General features: G+C 51.6%; 1 protein-coding gene across 4 annotated transcripts in view; it reads right to left on the minus strand.

Annotated features, from left to right (window-relative positions):
- The window catches only part of NOL4L (nucleolar protein 4 like), a 130,066-nt gene that overhangs the window by 53,877 nt on the left and 50,148 nt on the right, over positions 1-26,041 (minus strand). For 3 of the 4 annotated variants that reach the window (XM_019645797.1, XM_019645795.1, XM_019645798.1), the window contains exons 2-4: positions 24,876-25,031; positions 18,713-18,824; positions 9,719-9,828 (exon numbers count right to left, since the gene is read on the minus strand). In XM_019645797.1, the coding sequence (XP_019501342.1) occupies positions 9,719-9,828; positions 18,713-18,824; positions 24,876-25,031 (378 nt within the window). Of the gene's footprint in view, positions 1-9,718; positions 9,829-11,432; positions 11,488-18,712; positions 18,825-24,875; positions 25,032-26,041 lie in introns of those variants that run through there. The other variant, XM_019645800.1, reaches the window with a different exon arrangement.

Below are 26,041 nucleotides of genomic sequence, written 5' to 3' on the forward strand. Positions count from 1 at the left end.
AAAATCTTTTTAAAAAATTTGATAAATTTGAGTGTATAAAAATAAAAACGACAAAACACACATACTATAAATTATAAAGCAGGATCAAAAGATAAGAGAGTGGGCGGCCGGTTAGCTCAGGTGGTTGGAGTGCAGGCTCATAACACCAAGGTTGCTGGTTTGATTCCCACATGGGCCAAGGAGCTGCGCCCGCCACAACTAGATTGAAGACAACTACTTGACTTGGAGCTGATGGGTCCTGGAAAAACACGCTATTCCCCAATAAAATTTCTTTAAAAAAAAAAAAAAGATAGAGGGCTTAGGTTGGGGGGAAAAAAAGAGGCCATGGCGAACTCCAGGAATCCAAAGAAAGGAAATGTAATCACAGTAGGCTAATTGGCTCAGGTGTGAACAATATAGACACAGTCACAATAATATAAATAATGATAGTGACTTATCTACATAGAGGGCTATAGATATACTGAGGGATGAAGGAGAAATAATATGTGTGTTTATGAAAGGGTGTAAGAGTGTAAATACTGACATACTACAGCAAGAAATTAAATAATAACCAAAACTGAAACATCAAGAACTAGCAATGTGAGCACATTACTTAGAAACAGGAGGTAAAATACCAGAAGAGATAGCTGAAAGATGAGAAAAGGAGGCTGTCTCTGGAGAGTAGAAATGGAAATAGGGAGTTTGGGTCAGAGCCTTATGTTTTCCTATATGATTTTTAAAATATGTATTCTATTAACAAAAATACAAATAAATACAAATAAACAAGAGAGATAAAGGGCCCCTTGGGAAGCTGTTTCTGAGGGGAGGGTCTGCGGGGCACAGGGCAGAAGCTGAGAGCTGCTACCCTATCTGCACATCTTCTCACAGAAGAAATGCTCCAAGGATCATTCTTTGCCTGGAGAAATCCAAACAGCAGCCTTGGTCAAGGTCAGTGTTTCCGTTGCCTTTTGTTTTTCTTGCCGCAGCACAAACATGCCACAGTGCCAGGGATTTTACTAAGCCAGGAAAGGGTTTGGGCTATAGCTTCTCAGGTCTTGAAAATGGAGCCGGTGGCATTTCAGACCTTTCTTGGGCTCTCATGGAGGCGAGCTGGGGCCCCACGACTCAGCTACTTAACAAGTAACAGGCGGGCTGATCCCAGAGGCCTGTTGAGGGTGTCTGAGAAGAGGGAGGTGAGAGATGGAGCAAGAGGAGGCCAGCAGCGGACCAGGAAGGCCAGGAGTTGGGAAGAAGGGAAGGAGGCTGGGAAGTGGGCGAGTGGCCCCAGCGTACCTGGGTGAGCCCGGTAGTGAGAGGACAAGAAGGACTAGGCAGCTGAGGCAGCAGACCCCACCTTCTCACAAATTCCACAGGGTGCCTCCCAGGCACATTTCTAGAGAGCAAACACAGATGCTCAGTTTGAGGACACTGGTGTAGAGAAGTGACTACAGCAAGACAGTAGCAAAAATTGCAAAAGGTAAAGAAACCAATGATGGGTAAGATACTGAGGGCTGTGGAAGAAAGATGCTGCCTCACATGATGAAGACGACAGTGCTCTTTACATTCAACAGGACCAACCTACCTCCTCAACCTCCCCCAAGGGCAGACCTCCAAGGTTAAGAGGCTCTGAAATCTTCCTGGGAAACTGTGCTTTTGACAACATAAAATATATCTTTGCCCTATTTAATGTTTTGAGGGTTTTTTGCCTTGAAATTTTGCTTATTTGACAGTAATAGCACTGCCCTTTTATTTTCATCTTCTTTTTTTGTCATTAAAAAAATGTCTTTTAGGGCTGGCCGAGTGGCGCATGGTTAAGAGTTGGCTTGGGACGTCAGCTCTGAGCAGCAGGACCCTGGTTTGGATCCCACATTAGGGCCAGTGACGCTGCACCCTCTACAGCTAAAATGGTGAACGACATCTCGACCTGGAGCTGGGCTGCCATGAGTCGCCGGAGACAGCGTAGGCTGAAGTGGGGCTGGCTGGCAGCTGGCGTGAGCTTTCGTGAGCTGCTGTGAGCCACCGTGAGCAGCTGTCCAATGGCTGGCGAGTGACTGCCTCAGCCAGAAAGAGCGCAATGATCACAATACCAACATGGGCCAATGAAGCAACATACTCCACAACTAGACAGAAGAACAAAAGGACAGCAACTTGTCTGTTCCCCTTCCCTGATTCCCCAACGCTGTTCCCCTCTCCTAATTCCCCAATAAAATCTTAAAAAAAAAAGTCTTTCATAAACAACAAATAGATTTTGCCATTAAAAAAAACAACAAGTCCATCTGAGTGTTTTTGATTGGTTGTAGGGAAATTTAACCCATTTATATTTATTATGATTTATTGGTATTTGGTCTTGTTTCTGTTAGCTGACATATATCTTTCGGCTGTTTCTTCTTTTATTCCCCCATTTAATTACTCTTGCTGGGTTGATCAAGTTTTCTTTGTTTCTTTTATTTTCTTTAGTGGTTTAGAAGTTCTACATTCTATTTCTATTCCATGAAGATTACTTGTGAATTTTAAAGAAACACATCAAAACCTCTAATCCTTAAGAAACCATCAAAGGTTTATACACACTCAACCAAAGCAGGGCACATGCAAAGTTCCCATTCTTCTATTTCTCCCCTGAGCTCACACCTTCTTGGGCTATAGGATGACCTGAGGAAGAAGGAGGAGGAAACCATCATTGCTATCAAGCTCTAAAATTTGGGTGTCAGATTTAGCACTCCGATAAGGTGGCTCTTCACAGGTAGGAGTCCTGCGAGTCAGGCACTGTTTAAATAAGTGACAGGCTCTCAGTGTAAAACCCACCTACTGTGTTTATTCTTTGGGTCTTCCCATTTTCTTGGGGTCCTTCTGAGCAGGAGGGAAGCTGAGAGTCTTCATGAGAAAAGAAAGTCACAAAGAGGGGTAAGGATTCTGAGGGAGAAGGAACAGAACCCTGCTTTAATCCCTCCCTGCCCCACAACCTGGTCCAAATGATACTGGTAAAAAAAAAAGTGAATGTGGTTAGCCAAAGAATTGAATCAACCCAAATGTCCATCAATGGGTGAATGGATAAACACAATGTAGTCTATCATACCATAAAATATTATTCAGCCATGAAAAGGAATGCAGTTCTGTCACATGCTACATCACAGATGAATCTTGGAAACATTAAGTGAAATAAGCCAGACAGAGAAGGACAAATATTATATGATTCCACTTATATGAGGTACCTTGATAGTCAAATTTATAGAGACAGAAAGTGAAATTTAGAGAGACAGACAGTAAAAAATTTAGAGAGACAGTGGTTACCAGGGGCTGGGAAAGGGAAGAATGGGGTATTATTGCTTAATGGTTGCAGTTTCTGTTTGGGGTGATGAAAAAATTTTGGAAATAGATAGTGGCGATGGTTGCACAACATTGTGAATGTTCTTAATGCCACTGAATTGTACATGTAAAATGGTTAAAATGGCTAATTTTATGTTACATATGTTTTACTACAATTGAAAATAAAGTTAATGTGTTGAGCTCTTCAGAGCAGGCTTGTTTCCTTCTCCGCTTAGGGAGATGGGAGACAGAAAGTTCCACCCTTGATTGTGCTCCTTTCCTGCCCCGATCCTTGCCTCGCTCTCCAAGGCTGACTGAGGAAAGAGCTGCCTCCTGGCCTCACTTCCAAGAAAGGCCCATGAGCTATCTCCTCCTCTTCCTGTTTCTTCTTCCTCCTCCTCCTCCTCTCCTCCTCTTCTCCTCTTCTCCTTCCCCAAATTTTCTCTGGCCTTCCTCAGCCCAGGTCCTCCTAGAGCTGTTACCTCTCAGCTTCCCTCACTTGGGCCCTCTTTGCTTTCTCAAACCTCATTTAAAAATCAGCGCGTGTCCCCTGAACCATGTGGCAGGCAGGTTCCTGGCCCCTTCTTGTTTCTGTTTTCTCCCCCGGGTCACAGTTCATGGTTTCTGTCTTGTCCCCTCGACTAAGAAGAGCCCCTTGACAGCAACCACACTTAGTCCTCTTTCTGGCCCTGGTCTCTTGTACAAGGTCATTCACTGTGTCTAATAAACAAAAGTTGCAATAATAATATTACTGTTAATAGCAGTAGAGGTCGTTGAGACTTCCTCCATGCTTATGTGCCTGGCACTGTGCTCAGCACTGAGCTCACTTTGTGTCATTTAATTCTTGGAATAATTCTATGAGGTAGGTGTATTATTAGTACCCTCAAGTAACTGCTGACAAAAAAGAAGCACAGAGAGGCAAAGCAATTTGCCAGAAGTCACACAGCTGGTAGGTGGTGCAACTGGTTGTGTCAGCCTGACTCCGGGGTCTTTGGTTTAGGTGTGTGGGCTGGAATCCTGGCTGAGACCAGTGCTGCCCTACACTGTCCCGCAGAAAGAAGCAGGAGGCTCAATATTTTGGAGACTCTGGGGCCTCTAAACAGGGGCTACTGACCCTGCAGGTCCCGTGTGTGTGTGTGTGTGTGTGTGTGTGTGTGTGTGTGTGTGTGTGTGTCAGGGGGAAGGGGAGTCCTGCCCCTCCTCCCCCACCCTCCAGGACCCAAGGAAACACTGGGCCCGGAGCACAGGCAGAGGAGAGGGAGGCAGAGGTTAATGGCAGCAAGTAAGAGCCTCTATCACGCGGGCTTAAACAATGGAGCCGCGCACCACTTCACACGCTGCTGGGAGAACCATTAAAACCATTAGTGGGACATTAGCGCTGCTCCAAGGACTGGAGGGAGGGGAGGCGGAGGAAGGTGCTGACAGCCCTGCTCTGGGGCACAGCAAGGAGTTGGGGGTGTGGGGAGGAACCAAAAAAGGAGCCGAGCCAGAAAGTCGCTGAACCTCCCGGGGTCTCAGCCTCCGCTTCCATGAAATGAAAGTATGTGTCGGGAAAGGAACACAGATGATTTGTCTCTCTCCGTCAGGGTCTGGATCTGATTTCTACAATGAGGTCTTGGTTCAAACACTGGGATCTCTGGAAGGATCAGGAGATCAGGATAACGTCACCCATAATGTGGATATCAAATTACATACGTGCCCCTGCAGATAACTGAGCCCTCACAGGGTAGGGGCAACCTCCCCATCCCCAACCCCAGTCCCCTGCCAAATTCCTCTTCCGGTATTTCCTTAGGCATCGTATATTTAAGGTGGTACCAGTTCCCAGGCCAAACAAAGCCTGCTCTGCTAGCATCTCTGCCAAGGGCGGTTTCCCTCCACTAGCGCTGTGGGCGTACTCACAGGCGGGTGGCACACCCGCTCCAGATCCTAATGAGCACACATCCTCATTCAGTACACGTGGAGGGAAGCAGGGCCTGGGGCCCCCGCAGGTGCACAGGTTCGGGGATGGAAGAGATCTGAGCGTCAGTTCACACTAGTGGTGGTGTGACCTTGAGCAAATACTGACTCTCTCTGAGCCTCAGCTATGGCATCTGTGAAATGAAGATAATAATGTGACCCTGCAGAGTTGTGAGGGCAAGGGGTAGAAAGTGTGTGAAGTGCCGGACACAGAACAGGTGCCCCAATCATAGCCCGCCTGCCTGAAACAGCACCCAGCCTGCTTGCTCCCGTGTCCCTCCTCTGTTCCTCCTCTCAGCTCTTCCTACGGACCCCAGTGTTGATTTTGCTTTCCTTGTCTCTCTCTCTGAACTGTGAAAGCTGGCAGGGCAGAGACTTGGCTCTGTTCACCCCTGTCTCCTTGGCACCTGGCTCAGGTGCACAATGGAAGGATGGAAGGATGGATGGATGGATGGATGGATGGATGATGGATGGATAAATGGACGGGTGGATATGGACGAAGCAGTGAGTGAATGACAGGAAAATTATATAACTAGCTTATTTGGTAGATGGAAACATCAAGGCCCAGTGGCAGAGACTCTGAATAAAATGGAAAATCAGCATGAGAAAAACAAAGCTATTCACCAGTCTGCAAGGGTGGACACCAAAATAGCCAGTGATCTAAGTGGTGGAATGACGGTGATGTTTATTACCGTGCTTTTGTTTTTTGGCTACTAATTTTTCTACTGAGGGCGTGTGTTACTGGCATAATTAAATTTTAAGAAGTATGAAAGAAAACCAAATGAGACAGAAAACAGAACCAGGGGCCGCGTGAAGAAGAGACCCATCACTCCTCTTGCTGTGTCCTACACTCAGTCCTGAAAGGGGTTTTGAAAGCTCAGCAGCTGGGTTGGCGCTGACTGGCTGCCTCTGTCTCTTAAGAGGGAGGCGAGCCCCCCTCCCTGGGACCTCCTCTGTCTTAAAAGAGTATGCTCAAGTTAGTCCACATTTGGAAACCTTCCTACCCTGCCCCCTACGAGAAAATGTATTCATCATCAGTACAACCGAATGTGATTTCAGTTTTATATCTTTATGAAAGTTTTCCCAAGTAAGAAAGAAGAAGAAAAAAAAAAGATTTTATCAGGCTACACTCTCTTATTTTCAGCTCAATGTGGCCACCGCGATGAGAGCTCCTGGGGTCTGAGTCTTAGGATGGAGGTCCTGGGAGGGTAAAGTCTGAACCCCAAATGTCTTACACATGGAGGACACCATAAATATTTGTCACATTGAATAAGACCTCAAGAAGAATCTTTTTTCTTTGTGTTAATGTTGCTATTTTCTTATTTTCTTATTACCTAATACCCTCATGGAGAAGGACTCGTCTCCCAGCATATTAACCTGACATGACTAGACAACAAGCAATGTGATTCTGACTATTTCACAAGTAAACCATCACCTGTTCATCGTCTGCTCAAAGCAGTGAGGGGACACGTTCTACTTGCCTTACTGTTTGTCTCTTAGATATCTAATGCTGGGGAAAAAATGAACTACTGGAACTTTTCTCACCCAAAGATTTTAGATGTAAAGCTTTGTTCAGCATTAATAAAATATCACTAATCCTGGCTCCTAGTGACTTTAGATTGGGTTTATTTTCCATGTAGCCTGCATGAGTAATTTGCAAACACTACAGGTGTCTACATTTCGTGGTCAGAGTGATAAGCAAGCAATGACACCACTTTTGGAGCCTGGTCTTGGGACATGGGGTTTGACAGAACAGGGCCAGTGAGTCCCATGGCAATCTGCCCACCCCAAAGGGAGCCCTGCTCTGACTCTGCTACAGGAAAGAAGCCACTAATTCAAGTATATGTATTTTTAGTTCCAACTAAAGCTGAAGAATCAAAGACTTCTGGGTCCTTGGCCCTTCCCTGCTGCTGCAGATAAATAATCTGGTAAGCAATGTGATTTTCTGTTTTGCCATGTGCCCGGCTATAAAACAGGGATAACGGTGCTGCCTGAGAGGCTGAGGCCTTGAGAGCTCATTGCTGTGTGTGGAGTGCTGGAGACTGACAGATGAAAGGCCCTAGGCACAAGGTAGGATGCTGTGTCTCCTGCCACGTATGCAAGGAGCGTCTGCATCTTTGATCTCCTGCAGCACACAGGAGAAAGTCGGCTACTTTCAGGGGGCTCCCCTCTGGGAAACTACCAGTGAAGGCGAGCAAGACACAGTCCACTCTACTGTAAGCAGAGGCCATCCCAGTCTCAGCCTCAGCCCCAGCTGGACTCTCAGAGCACCCTGGGGACAAAAGCCTTCCCACAATCCTCCCTTCCTTTGGGAGTAGCCTGAACCTCACCAGGGCAATTTATCCATCTCACTTCATGAACTTCAGTTCATTCACAGATATCAATCCAGTGCCTAACATTGTGCTTTCCCCTTTGTCTTCAGCGGTGGAGCTCCTCACAGTATCTGCACCAGCCACACCAGCATTTCAAATTCCCACAGGCACTATCTTCCCTTGAGCCACAGGGCCTTTGCACAAGCTGTTCCCTCAGCCTGGAGCTCTGTTCCCTTCAGATCTTAATCTTAGCTCAAGCATCCCTTTTTGAGGCAAATCTTCCCTAATCCCTGCCTCGATTCATCACCATCCTCATCTAAGTACTCACAGCACCATGTGTCCCAGTGCATGGCACTTGTCACTGCTGCATTGTAATGGCTAATTAATCTCTCCCTCAACTGTTTATGGCTACGTGCTATGAGCTGGGTATTTGTGTGTGATGTTTCTCCCCTAGATCATAAGAAGAACCAGGAATGATGTTGTCATTGCTCATCCCCAGCTCATGGAGTAGGGTTCCATAAATATTTGCTGAATGGTTGAATCCTTGCTAATGCATCTAGTCAACAGTTTTAATCACCCCCAGACAGTAAGAATTTGTATAACCAAATGCAATATAGCAGGATCCACTAATGAGGAATCACACATGGGCTACACTGACCACTACTGGTTCTGGGGTGGTATGGACCTAGTGCCAATTGTAAACCATGGGGCTTTACTCCCGGCTAGTCAAGCGGTTCTGTGCCCCAATCCTCACGGTGACAGGATAAGGACAGTGATAAGAATGTGTGAGAAGCCAGGTGCCTGCTATAGTGTGGATGGCTATAGGAAAAGAAAGGCCACGGGCCCTCTCCAACGGTAGTCAAAGGAGCTCGCATACTGAACCTGCTTCATGGTGTCTAAGATTTCATAACTATCACCAACCTTACTGCTTACATTTCTACACAGAAACAACTTGGCCTTGGTGAGTACGATACCCCAACACCATTTTCCCCGTTGACGTTATCTCTGGTTGTGTGAAGTTTCTTAGGAATGCAACCATCACAGAACAGACAGTCTCAGGGGAGAAGATGTGGGAGACACAGAGAGGAAAACAGCTCTACTACTCAGAGCAGAGTTTACTTCATTCAACCTTTAGGGCTGGGCATGGTGGGTATGCCATTTCTGCTCCTTAGGGGAGTGCAAGCTCGGTATGTTCAAGCCAATCAGCTCAAATCCTCCAAGTGGGTGCCACGGGCCAGAGGCTACCTGAACATGTCCTGCTACATCACCCTGGAGCTGGCCATGGAGCCATCCACCCTCCCCACCCCTGTGACAATACATGCTTAGGTTGTCAAGGAGACCAGCAGTAAGAGAAACAGCATGCATGCAGGGCTAGAAATCAGACTTTCAATGAAAGAACCCATTCCCCTGGTCAGGCCACAAAGATACGGTGAGTTCAGATGTCACGACACATGAGAACGCTTGAAGCTGGAGGTGAGAGATTATTACTGTGGTTTTAGGCAGTGGCGGGGGAAGGGGGTGACACTCATTTGTCCTCCTTTGAAAGACAGTCAGGGGACTTGCTTTGCAAAGGGCTGGAAGGTGGACTGTGTGGCGAGGCAGGCAAGAGTGGTTTTCTTTTAATAGCCTGTTTCCACGGTGCCTGACAACCCTTGGCAATCCACTCTGGGGAGTCTTGGACAGCCAGGGGCCTTATCTTACCCGGGCCACCCGCCAAGGCCCATCCTCCTGGCCTGTCTGGGCCCCAAGAGTGACAGAGGCCACAGGCTGGGGGCCAGGGCCCCCCTCTTTCATCTCCCTGGGGAAAGGAGGTGAGTGACGTAGCAGACAAAGGGCAGAACAGAGAGAGAACCACCCAAGAGCCAAGGCCCGCAGCGCCTCCCTGCCCCCCTCCCTTGTTCTGCCCTTGGGGAAAGTTTTGTGAAGCACAGCTCCCTGGGTTTCACTGAAGACCCGGCAAGTCTGTCTGCCCAGCAGACCCTCTAACTAGGCACACATTCTTTCCCTCCCCTCTCAGCTTGGACTGCACAGCCCAGATCGCCAGATAAGGGCCTCTTTGATTTCCAGTGTGTTTACACAGGCTGTGGCCCCACATCTTGGAAAGGATCAACCACATGCAGGCAAGTTAGGACGCCTCCAGGTGGGGTGAGGGGGGACAGATGCCTTACCTGCTCCTGGGAATTCATCACCCGCAACTTCATTTGCTTCAGGTACGTGGAGGTGAGGGGCATGTTGTAATCAATAATCCCGGAGACCAGAGGAGAGGGAGGCTCGTTTTCTGGCAGAAAGAACAAAAGGAACCCCTTTTAGTCCGTGCTGGGAGCCACCGGCGGGGCAGCACACCCTGTCACCCACAAGAGGAGGCAGGGGCAACCCAAAGGTCACAAACTGGTGGTTCGCCCACCATACCTGGCCCGTAGATGTGGACCGCATGGAACTGAAGATATTTTTCGTTTAGGTGCCAGTGTTTATTAAAAAAAAAAAAAATTTAAAATAATCTTTTCAATTATAGCTTGACATTCAATATTAAATTAGTTTCAGTTATATAGCATAGCGGTTAGACATTTATATAACTTATGAAGTGACCCTCTGATAAGTCTAGTACTGAGGTGGTAGTGTTTAATCAGAGAGCTCACACTTTTAAAAATCAGAGGTATTTGGCTTCTTTGAAAAATGGAAGGTCTGGTCACACAGGGGCCGTATTCCCGCCTGGCAAACCACCACTGCGGCTGTGCAGCAGCCTCGTCTTTTAGACAGGTTGTGAGCTCTCCATTTCGCCACGGACCCCGCCGTTCCCTATGGTATCGTACACTTTCACTCAGCTCTGATACATGCCAGGCCCTTGAAGGCATTTATGCTTCCAACCCTGGGCTAAGCCAGCTCTCTTCCTGGTGCACACATGCCACCACCCCCACCCCATCTCTCACTCCCACAGCAGCCCCCCAAAGCACCGTCAGGTACCATATGGCTCACAGCCCTGGGCCCTGCCTCCAGTACCACCCTCCCCCTCCAAATTCTGGTTCCTCCTTAATCACATAGAACATTGTTCCTCCCATTTATTGCTTTGCTGTCCTGAAGATCAAAGTAATGTATGTTCTTTTTGTAGAGCATGTGCAAAGTGTGGAAAGATGTAAAGAAAATTAAAAAAAAAAACCGTAATTGCACTAAGCAGCTTGGCATATGCTTCTGTTTATTTTTTCCCTGTGATTTCTCTTCTTTATGTCCTTGATATCATAATGAACACATAAAATTATAGTCTGCTTAAAAAGAATTTTTTTTTGCTTAACATTTTGTCATAGGCATTTCCCCCACCATTAAAAATCCTGTTTTCCTTTACAAATATAATTTTTATAGCCGTGTACTATTTGACCATAGTTTACTTAAGTCATTCCCTTATGATTGGCTGTCTCTGTTGTTTCCTATTGGAGGCTATTATAAACAACACTGCAAGGAACATCTTTGAGCAGGGATATTGGCTCAAATTTCTGATCATTTCATTTTTAGAACAGTTTCCCAGCAATGGAATTCATGAGTCGAAGGGTAGAGATGTTTGGTAACTCTCGAAATCTCTAGTAAAGCTGCCTTCTACAAAAGCTGTTGCCAAAGGCACTGCCCAGCCATTGGTTCTGCATCGTAGGGGCCACTGTGGGTGGCACACAGACAGGTGAAAATGGCACAGGAATAAGTCGAGGAAGATGGGGAGCATGATTAAAAGGGAGCCTGTCACTTCTCTCCCCAGTCCAACTTCCCCTTCAGATGTCTCCTGTTATGACCAAGCTTGAAACCCTGGAGTCAGCTGTTGGGACCTGTCACACTGAGTGGTGCCTCATTTAGTCACCTGACCCTGCTTGCCCCTCTGCCTGGGGAAATAGTCTTGGTTACCTGTTCTCTGGCTTCCTCCTCCTCCTGCCTCCAGGGCTCCAGGCCTTTGATCCAAAGTTCCCCCTGTTCTGTTCACGGGCTGGGACGTGCGTATGTGAGCAGGACTAGCGGACTAGCTGAAGCCTGCCCTCCACCGTCACCAGCGTACCCAAGGGATAGGCTGAAGGCGAACTGAGTGACGGGGCCAAGGTGGAGGAATGCAGAGGGTATCCAAGGTGATTTGCTAACCCTGCCTCTTCAGAGCTGGAGCCCAGGCCAGAAAGGCCCCTGCAACCTTGAAAACACTATGCTGAGTGAAAGACGCCAGACACAAAAGGACAAATACTGTGTGATTCCACTTAGATGGCGTATCTAGAACAGACACATTCATAGAGACAGAAAGTAGAATAGAATTGATTAGGGATGAGGGTGGGTGGAGATGGGAAGTTATTGCTTCATGGGTACACAGTTTCAGTTTGGGATGGTGAAAAGGAAATAGGGGTGATGGTTGCTCAACAGTGTGACTATAACTAATGCCACTGAACTGTACATGTAAAAATTATTAATATGGCAAGTTTTATGTCATAAATATTTTACCACAATAAGGAAAAAAGGCCTCTGCAAACAAAGGGGAGGAAACTATCCAGAGGGGAGAAGGGACGTTCCTACTTGGCAAGGATAGAAATAGCCCTGCAGAAAACAGGGTCCACACAGACTGGGCCTGGGAACTAGGGGTGCTGTTTTGAGGTGGTATACATGTCTGGTGACTGCACAGCTTAAATAATCTTTTTTACTGCCGTGTATAAAAATGCAGAAGTTTGTTTAGCTTTCTAAAGCTATGTTGTCAAACAGAAATTTTGTGTTCTTTGAGGAAGAGGTAAATGTCACTAGCAGAATGTCTCAGAGACTGGCTTGAAATGGACCAAGCTTTTTCTTTTTCTTTTTTTAGACAAGTCCTCTTGGTTCGGTGGCAGAGGGGTTCTCTGAGACAAATGCATATTGGCCCCTTTGGCACAGTACCCGGTGCTGAGGGGAAACTAAACTGTGTTCTTGGGTCTTCGTGATCTCTTCTCTTTGCTGTCCCATCATCAACCCAGACTTGACCTCCTTAAACCCAGAGGTGTGTTGGGACCTGCCTCTCCCCCTGCCACCCCCCAAAATTGACAGTTGGATGCAGTGTGTGAGGGAGACATTCCAGTGACGACACTGAGACAGTCTCACTCAAAAGAGAGTAGTTTCTGTTTTCAGATCATGGGTCTTCAGATGGAAAGTTCTGCTGTTTCCATTTCATTTCCTCAAAGATGGGGTTTTCTGGTGAAAAACTGTTAGACAACATGGTACGTGAGAAGCCCCCCTCCCCACCTAAGCGTCCCCAGTCAGAGCCACAAATGACAACTTCATCAGGTGTCATGGCGACTCTCGGTGTTTGGTCATCCATGGAGGCTGGGCCCTATGTTCTTTTACTGATGGTCACCCTTGTCCCTCCTGAAATGCCATAGCTGCTTATGGGAAGGTCTTTATAATAAAGCCAGGTACAGCTTGGTTTGGAAACAAACAAACAAAAAATCCAAAAAACAGTGTTGGCCAAGTGGCTCAGATGGTTAAGAGTTGGCTTGGGAGCGTGAGCTCTGAGCAGCAGGGCCACTAGTTCGGTTCCCACATGGGCTAGTGACGCTGTGCCCTCTACAGCTAAGATGGTGAACAACAGCTCAACCTGGAGCTGGGCTGCCGTGAGTGGCCGGCGATGGCGTAGGCTGCAGTGGGGCTGCAGTGGGCTGCCGCGAGTTACCATGAGCAGCCAGCGTGAGTGGCCGGCGGCCAGCAGCTGGCAAGAACTGCTGTGAGCTGCCCTGAGCCGCCATGAGTGACTGTCCTATGGCTGGCGACCGACTGCCTCAGCCGGGGAGAGCGCAATGATCATAATACCAACATGGGCCAGTGAAGCGGCGTCCTCCACAACTAGACTGAAGAACAAAAGGACAGCAACTTGTCTGTTCCCCTTCCCCAATTCCCCCAATAAAATCTTAAAACAAACAAACAAACAAACAAAAAAACAAAAACTAACAGTGGCTGGGATGGTGCTCCTGGGAGGTGGGAGAAGGGGTCTCCCTCGCCCTGTTCCCTCCCCAGCATACCCATAGGTCAGAAACCGCTGCTGGTGCCCAGAGGTGAGCCAGGACAGCTCAAGAAAAGGAGGCAGGATGCCCTCGTCTGGGGAAGCGGAGACGCCCTGAACCATATGCACACATCCATCAGAGGTCAGCGAGCAGTAAAATGCTCATGTCTGCAGTTCCAGAAGTTAGAGTTCTGTCGGGGAGACGGGACCTTGGCGGGCAGGGGACACGACAGGGGAGGGACTGCTCCAGGGAGCTGGCTATGGAAGGTCAGAGCTCGGCCACAGCACAGCCAAGAGAAAGGCAAGCAGGGTTTTCAGCAGTGGGAGCCCCCATGGCTCTGGAGGTGATAAATGCCGCACAGAGAGCATCAGCTTAGTAGGAAAGAGAGAAGGAACAGGGAGGCCTGCAGGAGCTCCGTGGCGTAAGGCGCTCACAGGTGAGACAAATGCCAGGATGGGGGATGAGCTAAGATGGACACATGAATGAGGAAAAGTGGCTTCGTGGGGCTCTGCTGAGACAGGCCAGGCTCCTGCTGGGGTCGGCACAGGCAGTGGCCATGCTTAAGCCACCACAAATAACCTGATACCATTGGTGAGTTAGGAGCTAGCAAGGGTCACGGAGTTGAAATAATCCCACAGGTCGCTGGTGAGAAAAGCAGAGGAACTACCCAAAGAGATGTTTCAACACCTCTTTGCCAAGGAAAATTGAAACCAGCCCAAGTGCAAGACCTAGTTTTACAGGCCTTGAAAATAATCAGCGATGCAGTCTTTACCCAGGCCAAGCCACGCAGGCCGAGCCCAGTGCTGACCCCCACAGCTGGGCTCCGACAGCATTCATTAATCAATGCAAATCTCAACTGAGGTGGCAGCCTTCGCTCCTCCAGGTGGAACACAAGGTAGTAGTTCTCATTGAGCTTTCACCTGCAGAATGGAAGGACCCCTTGGTTCTGGGTGCCAGTGGCATGAGCTGTCCCAGGTGGGACTGGGTGTTGAAGGACGTGTGCACAATCAAGGCCTGGTACAGAGGAGCCCCGAGACGAGCCAGCCTGTCGTGGGTCTCAGATTTGAAAACAAGATCAAGGCCTGGGGCCAGCCAGAAGGTAATTTAAAAAACAACAAAAAAACCCTCTGTAGGAGAGAAGTAAATCAGTGGATCAGCAAGTCTCCAAAGAGCACCGACCCGATGTGTGTGCTTTCAGGGTGGGGAAGGTGGGGGAGCCCCGTAGGTGCAGTCCCTGGGCTCAGCAGGGTGGGATTGATGGCAAGTCCATTAGAGCTCCGAGGAAGAAGAGTTCAAGGCAGCTTTGTGGAGAGAGAATCTGAGCCGGACTTATGTTCAATCACTCAGCTGACAGCTACTTAGCACTCGCCAGGAGCTCCTTGCAGACACTCATGCTTGATGCTCCCAAGAACTCCATAAGGTGTGTGCTGGTATCAATATTCCCTTTTACAGAGGAGGCAACAGCGCATGGAGAGCCTATGCAATCTCCCCATGTCACCCAGCAAGTGAGGGGGAGAGCCGGGAGAGGACAGGCTAGCAAGCGGGCCAGCGTGGAGCTTCTGCAGGGGCAAAAGAATGGGCTGGAGTGGGGCCGTGTAGGGGAAAGACAGGAAGGAGGGTATCTGGAGGAGCTAGGCATGAGGGGGGTGGAAACCACACAGAGGAGTCTGGGCCTGGTTGCAAAGCAGCGTCCACTTGAGTGGAGGACTCTGTCGCTGAAGAAGGGGCCCTTCGGTTGGTAACTGGAATTGCCCACTGCAAACTCGCAGTTTGCAGCCATGCAAATAATATTTTGTCACATCAGAGAAAACAGAAATGTGCCCCCAAAGGCCCCTCTCCCCAGAAGCCAGGGCTGGTCTGAGGGCCCACAGGTTCTCATTGTGTCCTCTCCATCTGGATCGGGGGCCGGTGGAAGAGGAGCGTGGAGACTAGAGGCCCTGGAATTTCCCATCCTTGGACTTCCTGATCCTCAGCAGCCTCCTTTGTTTGTGCTCCTGGTGCTGGGGGAGGGTCTGGGACTGTCGGGGCCCCCACACTCTGATGGGACAAACCGCTGAGCAGGGGAGGCTGCTTTGCTTCCTTTCTTTCTTTATAACACGAGGCCAGGAAGCGAGGCATTCTCCCAACAGCCCCTGGAGAAGTCTCCATCCTGTTCCCTGTCCCCCTCCCGCCCCGCCTTCCTGGGACAGGAACACAGGGACCTGACTCTGGGGCCAGGGGCAGGTTCTGATTTCCCTGCAGGAAGGCGAGAGAGGTGTGAGAGAGGGTTAGCATGGCAGGGGTGCCTGTGAGAAAGGGGTCAGTGTAGCTGACCGCATCCAGAGAGACCAGCATGGTAGGCTATAAAATCTCCAGGCTCTCAGGTTGGGCAGAAGGGAGAACTTGCCAGCTGGCAAGTGTGGTCCAGGCAGCTAATGCCTCTGGCCATTAAGCAGACAGGGAAGCCTTTCAGACTCTAAGGCTCTCCACTCGCAGCTTCCAGAAACCAAACCCTTCCCTTTTGCCCAGCGTCCAGATTGTGGACCCAGGGTGTTCACCTGGGGCGACAGACCATGTGTCTCCCTACAGGGCAACCTTGACATTGGCAGTCTTGTGTCTGGGCTCCATTTGTAACAACATGGGAGACAGGCTGATGTTCCCCAGGCACCCACTGCACCAGGCACCCTATAGAACGCGGCCGTCTAATTCAACTGCATCCTCATGACAGCCTAGAGAGGGGGCTGTTACTCCCACTTTGCTGATGAGAAGATAAGTCCTCCTGCCTTCTGGGGACCTTGGACCAGTGGTTTCTCCACAATACCTCTCTGTGCCTCGTTTCCTCAGTGTAAACCAGGACGGACACCTCATAGGCTCCTAGGCTGGTATGAGCAGGCGAGGTTCAGAGAGGTTCCCTAACCTGCTGAGGGACACACAGCATGGAAAAGGGTGGCACACCCCGACCTGCCTGACCCCAAGCCCATGCCCTCCCATGGGCCATGCTCTCTCCCGCTCCCTTGGTATCTCGTCCTCTCTCTGCGTGGGAAGCTCTCCTCCTGGGGGGGAGAAGGGGCATTCCACCCAAGGATGGGCACAGCACAGCACAGCACTCCACCTCCCCTCTGTCCTTGCTGGGGCAAGCCCCTGGAAAGAGAGGCTCCAGACCAGAGCTCACAGAGCTGGTTTGTATTCTAGGCCGCCCCTTCCTGGCTGTGTGCTTTCTCACTCTCCACCTCCCTCCTTCCTTCTACCCTGGGGTGGGGGCACCATGGTAGCAGCATGAAGAAGAAACAGGCTGCTGCTGTGCTGGCATCACCCTTCCAACCATGTGGAAGCCCACAGATGAGGAGTGGAGCTACAGCCCAGGAGACCTCACAGCCTTCTCTGAGGAGTGGGGGAGGTGAGAGTGCCCTCCACACCAGCAGGGAGCAAGGGAGCAGTGGAGAGGGAGCCTGCAGACACCCCAGAACAGCCCACAGATGCAGGCCCCTCTTGGCCTCGCCTCCGTTCCCCCAGGCAAATGGGCTCTGTAGCTGACTCCTCCAGTTGCTATGGAAACGATTAGGACAGAACAGGAGGGGACAGGCAGATGGGTGGACAGAGACCAGGCAGCTGCCACCAAGGCATGCACCCCTGGGGCCCAGACCTGGGCAGGGTGGGGAGTGCAGCAGTGAAAGCCCTCATGGCCCGTCTGCAGGTACCCAGGGGTGGCAGCTGGTCAGCTAGGGTCAGGCCATGTGGGGCAGGGGCCTCACTCCGACATCCAGCATTGTCACAATAACTGCAACAGCTACAGCTCACTCCTCCTGCATGGTAGCCTTGTGCCAGGTACAGGGATTAACTCTTGAATCTCAGCCTCTGAGGTGGGTACCATTATTAACCCCATTTCTCAGATGAGGAAACTGAGGCTCAGAGAGATGAAGTCACTGGTTCAGGACAGCTACGGAGCAGCAGAGCTGGAATTTGAGCCCATTCCGTGTGGCCCTGGAGCCCCTGATCTTAAAGCTGGAACCCAGCACTTATTAGGGATTAACTAGATTTGTTTCCGTGCCTCAAGCTTTAGAAGCTACCTGATGTACCCAATGAAGCAGCCATGGCCTTATGGCCCTCATGGGCAGGAAAGCCTTTGGATCTGATGAGCTGGCTGGTGTCGGAAGTTGCTCACGTGCATGAGGAACAACCAACATGAGAGGGAAACCCCACTTGACGCCTGTGCTCCAGTTCCTCTGTGGTCACCTACCTACTTGGGCTTCATTGTTGCTTTGCTCTTCCCTAGATTTGGAGGATTCCACCCGAGTAAACAGCTGGCCCTTCCTACCAAGTCTATTCCCATCCTCAGGCCAACACCCACGGACTTCAGCAACCTTTGCAGGCTTGGTGCCCAGGAGCAGCCGAGCAGCCCTAATAAATCGCCCACCTGGGCACCATTTCTCAGGGCAGAGTTATACCACACCAGCCAAATGTGCTGGCCCATCATATTGTGCCAAAGCCACCTGGGAATAGACAGGCCTGAGGTTTACTAGCGGCCCCTGGGGACTTTCAGGTTAGGGGTGTGGGGACACTGAAGTGAGGGTCCTTGCTGCATCTCACTGGGCAGGGGAGAGCTGGAAAAGCATGGATGTTGGTCCCAGGAACCAACCGCGGCTGGTCACAAGTGCTCTGGGGCGGCATTTTATACTCTAACCCATTCCCCTAGATTTCCTGGGTGTGGACAGGGAGGGAACAAGCGCTTAGGGAGGCCCTACCGGTGGCAGGTGTGTGGCTACAGGGTAGGAGGGTACACGCGGCGAGGGTTCTGCTCCTGTCTTCTGAGAGCTTACAGTTGGGTCGGTGAGACCAAACCCATGTGGACACCGCCGAGGTGAGACCTGGATGGCAGGAATTATAGAGCTTAGAAAATGGGGTAAGGTAGCCACTTCCATCCGCAACCTTGATGGGAGAAGAGGATGTGACCTAGGCCTTGAAGTGCAGTAGGCATGTATAATACTACTGGTTTTTGAGTGAAACTGTACGTTAAAAAAATAAAGCCCCAAATGAGGCTCTGTGGGCGGCCCCATGAACCCACACTGGCCTCTGGGAATTGTGACAATTGCTGGGTGTGCACTTTTCTGCCTGTGCCTGCAAAGGGCAGGCCCTTGTGGTGTGACAGCCTCTCCTTGCACGGCCTCCCCCTCTGTGAGCCTCCAGCGCTTCTGCGTCCTCCCCTACCTTTGGGCTCCAGGCCGTTGGAATTAAAGTGCATTCTCTTCTGACACTCCGTGCAGCTCATCAGGAAGCGGGTCACGGCCTCTCGTGGAAGGAAGGCGTAGGTCTCCGCGATCTGGGGGAGAGAGGAGGTTGCTCGTTACATGGATCCGTGGGGAGGCACTTAGTCACTGGGTCGCGGAGAGCTATGCTTTGGTGGCAGGCACTTGGCCCTTGCCAAGGAAGGGCAGAGATTTGAGGAGCAAGGGGTAGGTGTCCTCGATTCCCAGTCATGGAAACGAGTCAGTCCTTTTGCAGAAAACGATTTGTATTAAAAATTTGAGTAAAAGAGCTTAAAAATTCAAAAAGCAAAGCATTTAAACATCGTCTAGTCTTTAACTTATATTCTAATAAGTAATACTCCTCTCAGAACATTTTATTGCTGCTACTGAAAAATGAGCTTATAAACATTGCTCTAGGGTAAGATGAAACAATTTCCCCTCTTAGAGATGAATAAACTGAGACCCGCTTAATAAATCCACGGGCTCTGCGCCTATAAACAGAATCTATGGTTCTACAAGCTATTTCCTGCAATAACTCACAGATCAAGAACATTTTTAGGGAGAGCTCTGACAGGCTGATGCCAAGGGATCAGATTTCTCAAACTAGACAGGCTCTTAGGGACCCCCATGTTCCAGGTGAGGTCATGAGGCACAGAGAGGTAAACCCATTCGCCCAAGGTCACACAGCTCTTTAGAGGCAATGCCAGACTAAAGCCCATCCTCCAGGTCATACCACCCCACACCTGCCTCCAGAGGGAACACAAGAAACAGGTTGGGTGGGGAAGTAGGGAAGAAGGGGGTGTGGGCCCAGAAGCCCAGTCCTCTCCTCTGGCTCTGGGTTTTGGGAAACCCACTGGCCCCGCTGTGGCCGCCTGAGGGGCCCAGAGGAACCTTTGATGCCCAGGTTCCCTGGGCTGAGGACGGTAGCTCCCCAGCTGCTGGTCTTTGCACAATTCCCAGAGCCCAGGCCCTCCCGCTCCTCTCCACTAAGGGGCAGCATCACCCCAGCGTTCCACTCTCCTCGCCGCAGCCCAGAAGGGAAAGTTGGCTGAAGACGCTGGTCAGCCCACAGGCAGCAGGGGCTGCTCTTCAGGACAGAACCCGGTCTGCTCCGTCAGGATGCACAAGTGCCCTGCGCCATCTCTTTGGTGGCCAGGAGGTGCGGTAGCATAGGTGGAGTAGATGGGGTGGGGTGGGGGATGTAAGAGGCCCAAGTGAGCCCCAGGCTGCTGCCGGGCCCTCAGAAGACCAGCTCAGGCTGTGCTCCCAACTCAGTGGGCCTTTGGAGCTCCAGGGGCCACTCCTGCCTGGCAGCTGGCTATAAACACTGAGTTAATTTTGGTGACACAATTGTTATTTCTCAGCTGATTTGATGCTCTGCGGAGCAGGCAAGCTCCTTGATGAGTTATCTCCCTTCCAAATTCCCTGATTGCCTTCCACTGGAGGTCAGGGACAAGGGCAAAACCCTGGTCTCTGATTGGAGCCGGTGGGTGGGAGGGAGACAGTCAGCTGGGTGGGAGGGTGACAGCGCACCTGTCCTCCTTGGATGTTAGGGTCCAGGGATGGGGGCGTTCCTGCCACCCACATGGACATCTTCGTCCCAGCCCAGAACTGCCTGAAGTCTTAGGGAAGGCATGTACCTCTCGGGCCTGTGGGGTTGGGAGGGATAGGCCCTGCTGAAGGGCTGATGGCTGCAGGAGTAAACGGACAAGAGGGCAGGGTGGCTGACTTGGGCCAACAGAAGACCTCGTAGGTGCCTTGAGGTACAGCATTCTAGGCCAGGCCTCAGAGGAACTGAGCAGAGGACTTGGGGAGGAGGGTGGAAGTCTGCTGGGAAAATGAGGGGAGATTCATATCATAGGGCCAGCCCTACTTTACTGCATGGAGCTCACCTGCCACTGGTCAGAGGAACCATTTTTACAGTGCTCAGGGAGGGCCTTCCTGCCGCCCGCAGCACAGGCAGAGCCCTTTCTTGCCACCTGGCCTGCTGAGGACACAGAACGGTTCCCAGAGAGGGCTCTGACCAAGGGCTGGAATGGTGGCCACAGGTCCCCTGGCGTCACAGAGACCCAGCAGTATGCAAAGGCTAGCTAGAGCACCACATGCAGGGGGAGTGCTGGGTGTGCCCCCTTTGAGCCTTGTGTCTCACAAGGGGACAGGCACAGGGTGGACCAATGGCAGGTAGGTGAGTAGCTCTTGGAGCCGTCTGATGGCCAGGGAAGAAAGCCCTGCCCTGCACAGCTGGCACGTCTGCAGCCTTGCTAAGAGCTCCCTGGGAAGTCAGTAGAATGGAGTCCTGCCCAGCTCTGTGCTGTTGGAGGGACCTGCATGGAAGAGGATGTCTCTCCCCACTGGGGCCTGCAACCTTCTGCGGGCGTCTTTTGGTTCACCCTCCTGGCTTGTCCACTTGAGAAACACAGCCTCCATTTCTGTTTGACTGCCTGGATGCCCAAGGCCACAGGACCACAAGATGAGTTGAAATGAGGAGGACAATCCCAGAGGATGCTTCAGTCACTAGGATGGTGGTTTTCAGATAGTTTTAGAGCTACAGGCACTACTCTGGAAATAGACTCATGCTGAAGCCCAAAACATGAAACAGATAACGACAGAGCTGCTGTGCTTAAGGAGGGGGAAGCTGCAGGACCCGTCTGCACCCGGCATCCCTCAGCTGCTCGGGGCTGCCTGCTGCCTGGCTCTCCTCAGGGCCTCCTGCCTGGGACCCTGAGACCCCATATGTGAATTTGCCTCTTACGTTTTTTCTAGTGGTAAAAACTGAGATGGATTTTGCTGGCAGGGAGAGCAGAAGCTATTTGCAGAGCCGTTGACTTGTAAGGCCCCATTTTGCTCCCCAACTTAAAGGCTGACAAAGACAGATGAGGCCAATTGGGGGGATTTGCACCACTTTACAAGATCCTCCTTCTGCCCTGTGGGTGGATTAGCACATGGTGGGCCTGGAGCAGCTGCTGACCACATCTGGCCCCAACTCCAGAGCGGTATGGGCGGCCAGATCCAGGCTCTGGGACCTGACCTAGCCTACCAGCACCCTGGGAGACAGGGAGGAAGCAAAGAGACTAGTTCTAACCCAGATGGGTGCAGACACCAGAAAAGCCCATTGAAAAAGGACCAGTCTTCTACTGAGGTTCAGGGAACTTGGTAGAATGGCTTGGAACCCTCCCAACCCCTCAGCGTTGGCAGGACCCTCTGGGGTCCTCTGCCCCTCAGGTCACACTGCATCCAGGGCAAAGTGAGGCAGCAGCTTCCTGCCCAAAGTGGGAATCCCCCTGCATTAGCCATTGGAAATGGCCGTCTACCCCTGGCTCACATGCAATACTTCCAGCTTCAGAGAGCTCGTGTACCTGATCCTGACCCATTGCTGAACAGTGGTAGGTGACAGACAGTTGTTGAAAGAAGAATGTGTCTCCTTTAATGCCCTAAACCAGTCTGCCTATCTCCTTTCCAGTCCTCTGCCTCCCACACACGCCCTGGGTTTATAAGGACCCGAAAGTCCTAGGTGCCCTAGAAACCACAGGGCAGTCAGTCCCAGGATGCAGGTTTGGCAAAACACACACAGACAGGTCCCCAAACCCCTCAGCCAGGGGCCTGATGCAAACCCTTTGGTGCCAGGCTGTGCCTCTCTGCAGCCAATGGCATGGAGTTTCCTTGGGGGCTCTTTTTCTATAGGCACGGATGGGGTGGGGGCCTCATGTCCCCTGAGTGAGGCTGAGGAGCTAGGCTGGGGTTCAGGAAATGTGAGCAGATGAAAAGAGGGGGACAAAAACATCCAGACAGCCCCCCCCACCCCCAGAAAAGGATGGCATGAGAAGGGCGACAGATGGGGAAGGGGGGAAGGGAGAGGAGGCACACAGGGGAGAAGGGGGGTTCGGAGGCCCCCTTGGCCTCACACCCACTGCAGGAGGGCCCTGGCCTGCTCCACTCAGCCTTGGCCCTGCTGCTGAAATTCCAGCTCTGTGCGCAGCCCAGCTGGCTCGCCGCCAGTCATGTGCCAGCTCCAGGCTGGGCATCGGGAAGTGGGGCACGTGGCAGGCATATGGACAAGAAGCCAGGAAGTGCCGAGCAAAGGGCTGGACGTCTGCTTGGCCCAGGGACGCAAATGCTGCCAGGACCAGCCCAGCCCTGCCCTCTCCATAGCATGAAGGCCACAGCCCCTGGCCCCCGTAAACATCCAGAGAGTACCTGCAGGTGAGGGTTGGTGCTGGGCACCGAGTAGCCCAGGGAAATCACATGGTCTGGCTTGCCCAAGCCCATCTACCTGAACAACAACAAGTTACCGGCCTCAGTAGCTGACCAAGGGGGTTTGTAGAAAGGCAGTAAGTGTAATGGCCAGGGCGCAGGCCGGGCTCTGCACGTCAGCCGGATGACCTCAGGGAGGTTATACAGCTCTCTGAGCCTTGTTTTCCTCATCTGTAAAATGGGGCTAACAGTAGCACCTGCTTCATACATACAACCTTCAAACGCATGAAAGCTCAGAGAGTTGGTGCATGGCAAGTGCTGAGCCAGGGCCTGGCACGTGCTACCTGCTCAGCACTGGTGAATTTAATGCTGAGAAAATGTGTCTCACTGATCCCAAGGGGCCCACACCGGCCCCAGCCTGGGTGTCCCTCCTTTCGCCCATGACTCTCTCTGGTGGAAATACCCTCAGAACTCCCTTCCCACAAGTCGTTTCCCACGTGTACTAAGAAGCAGGAGGGGTGAGGCCAGATGGTATTCAGACCGTATAATCATTTCTTGCATCCCTCAGCCCGATCCCTCATCTCACTGAGGCCCTTGGCACAAGGGTTCATCCTTAAGACTCCCTGAGGGCAAAGGCCATCTTCTGAGGTCAAAGACAAACCAGATTGCTGGATTTTTTAAAAATCAGGCCATATGGAGAAATTATAGACTTATAGACTGATACAGCCAACTCCACTGCAGTCCAAGGCTATTTATACAAAGAACGTGTGGTGTGTGTGTGCGGGGGTCCCATCCTGCCTTGGGTGGGGAAGCACAGTCACAGAGGGGCAAGTCTCTAGGAGGTCAATGAGAAAGTCAACACAAAGAAGGCATGAGGACACCAGCTGACGGCTACTCAGGTGCTGTGTGACCTTAGACAAGTTGCTCAACTCTCTGGGTCTCCATTTCCTTAACTGTGAAATGGGACCAAAATGCTTCCATCCCAGGGCTGGTATGGAACTTGAATGAGCATAAAGTGCTTGGCTTTCCAGGTTTAGTAGTGCGTGCTGGATAAACAGGTCAGAGCTGTGCACAAGCCATAGTGAGGGGGGTCAAGAAGGGGATGGGACCTGAACACAGGCGGGCCCCTCCTGCTTGGGCTGCCATGCCCTCCACCTCCCCATGTTTGATGTTTTCCACCCCTAACAATCTAGCTGTCTCTGCTCCCTCCTGCCCACCCAAAGCTGAGAATGCTGGCTTACATGTCACCTTCTCCATGAAGCCCCCGGCTTAGCACAGTGTCTGGAGGTGCCTTTGCTGAATGCCCAGGTACCTGGGTTCTTGTTCCCTCAAAGATGGTCTTGGAGACATTTCTGTTTCTCATGTCTTGGTTTTGCTCTCAGCCTCCCCACCCCAAATCAACTTGTGATCTCCTGGAGGGTGGGGACCAAGTCCTCAGAGTTCCCCTGGGGAACTCCCGGGTCCTGGCTTCACAGGGCGCTTGAGGATAGAAAGAACTCACATGTAGGAAGCACTCAGGACAAGCCTGGCACACAGTAAATGCCATGGGAGCACTTGCCCTTACGATTATCATTATCTAGCCACCCCAGCCCCCCATGGCCCCAGAGCAGGCTGCAAGCGGCTGGGAGTGGGTGGGATGAGTGAAGCAGAAACCAGAGAGAAGAGGGCTTCCCTCCTGCCTTCATCCCTCTCCTCCCCTCCCTCTCACTCCCTTCAACCTGCTTCTCCTTTGTGCTCAGACCGCAGAACCCGCCCCCTCGCCCCGTGAGCCATCTCTAGCTGCCATGCCCTTGCCCTGTGCCCCCCTGAGTCCCCAAAGGCCGCTTCATCACGCCTGAGCTCTCTGCCCCGCCCCCTGCCCAACATGTGCGGAGCCCATGGCCTCCTGCCAAGGCCTGGGGCTGCCAGCAGAGGCAAAGGGACAGAAATCTCACCGCTCGGTAGGTTTTCTTCTGCCCAGCGTGCTTGGGGGCTTTGCCTGGCTCCGCTGAGCTCTCCACATGCATCGAGTAGATGATGTCAAAGAAATCTTCCACCACAGCGACCCGCTTCAGAGAGATGCCCTCCGGCTCCGACAGGCCATCTGCCCCCTGCGACAGGGTGGACAAGCTGTGTTAGTGTCAGGGACGATGGTGGGGTGAGAGTTGGGCCCTAAGGCCGGGTGGTGGGTCGGGGCTGGGACAGTGCTGTTTCTTGGCCCCAAAAGGCCTCTGATGGTAGATCTAGGAGGCCGGGGGCTGGGGGTAAAAGGAGCTCGCTGAGAGGACCCCAGGGAGGGGGTAACAAAGTCAGGGTGGCTGCTGCTACTAAATCTACCAGAAACAATGGGCTGAGAACGACAACAACGAAAATACAAATTAAAAAACCAAGAGGCTCCATGTTCACAATTTCAGACAGATTGTGCCAGACTCAGGCGGGGAGCGCTTGAATCACACTACTGTGCCAAGACCATCCTGGAAGTCTCTGGGGAGGGGGGAGTGCTAAATAGATGCGCCCCATCAGGAGCTCGCCAATTAGCGGTAACCTTTCACTGTGGTCCTGGGCTGGGGTCCCAAGGGAATGGCTTGGATCACCTGGGTGACTCCTGCCTCCGCCCTGGCCTTTCAGAAAAGCTTTTCACCATTGCCCGCCCTGCCCACTCCAGCAGCTGAGCGCCAGCAACAGCACCAGGGCTCTTTGTGTGTGGAGATGTAGAGAATAACAGACATGAGGCCACATGGAGGTGGCAGGGCCTGTGAGCAGGGTGGCCGTGGGCCTCCTGCCCCGGCTTCTTATCAGGCTGGCATGAGTGCTGTCAGCTGGCCCCGAGAAGGTGTGCCAGGATGGGGTTCTTCAGTGGCAAACTGCTGCTGGGCAGACACCTGCCTTCTCCCACTAGTACAGCTAGGAGGGTGGGGGTGGAAAACTGCAGGGTGTGAGGTGGGGGATGCAAGGATGGGGCAGAGTCCTTAAGGGAACACACTGCGGAGTTCCTTATTCATAGGGCAAGGGCTACACACAGACTCAGGTTCACCCAGCTCTCAGCCATCATCTCTCTAAAGGGAGGCTTGGAGGGCTCTGGGGAGCTTCAAAGAGGAAGCAAAGAAGGGAGGATTTGGGA

This window comes from Hipposideros armiger, unplaced genomic scaffold (assembly GCF_001890085.2).
Source record: "Hipposideros armiger isolate ML-2016 unplaced genomic scaffold, ASM189008v1 scaffold_94, whole genome shotgun sequence".
Taxonomy (NCBI): Eukaryota; Metazoa; Chordata; class Mammalia; order Chiroptera; family Hipposideridae; genus Hipposideros; species Hipposideros armiger.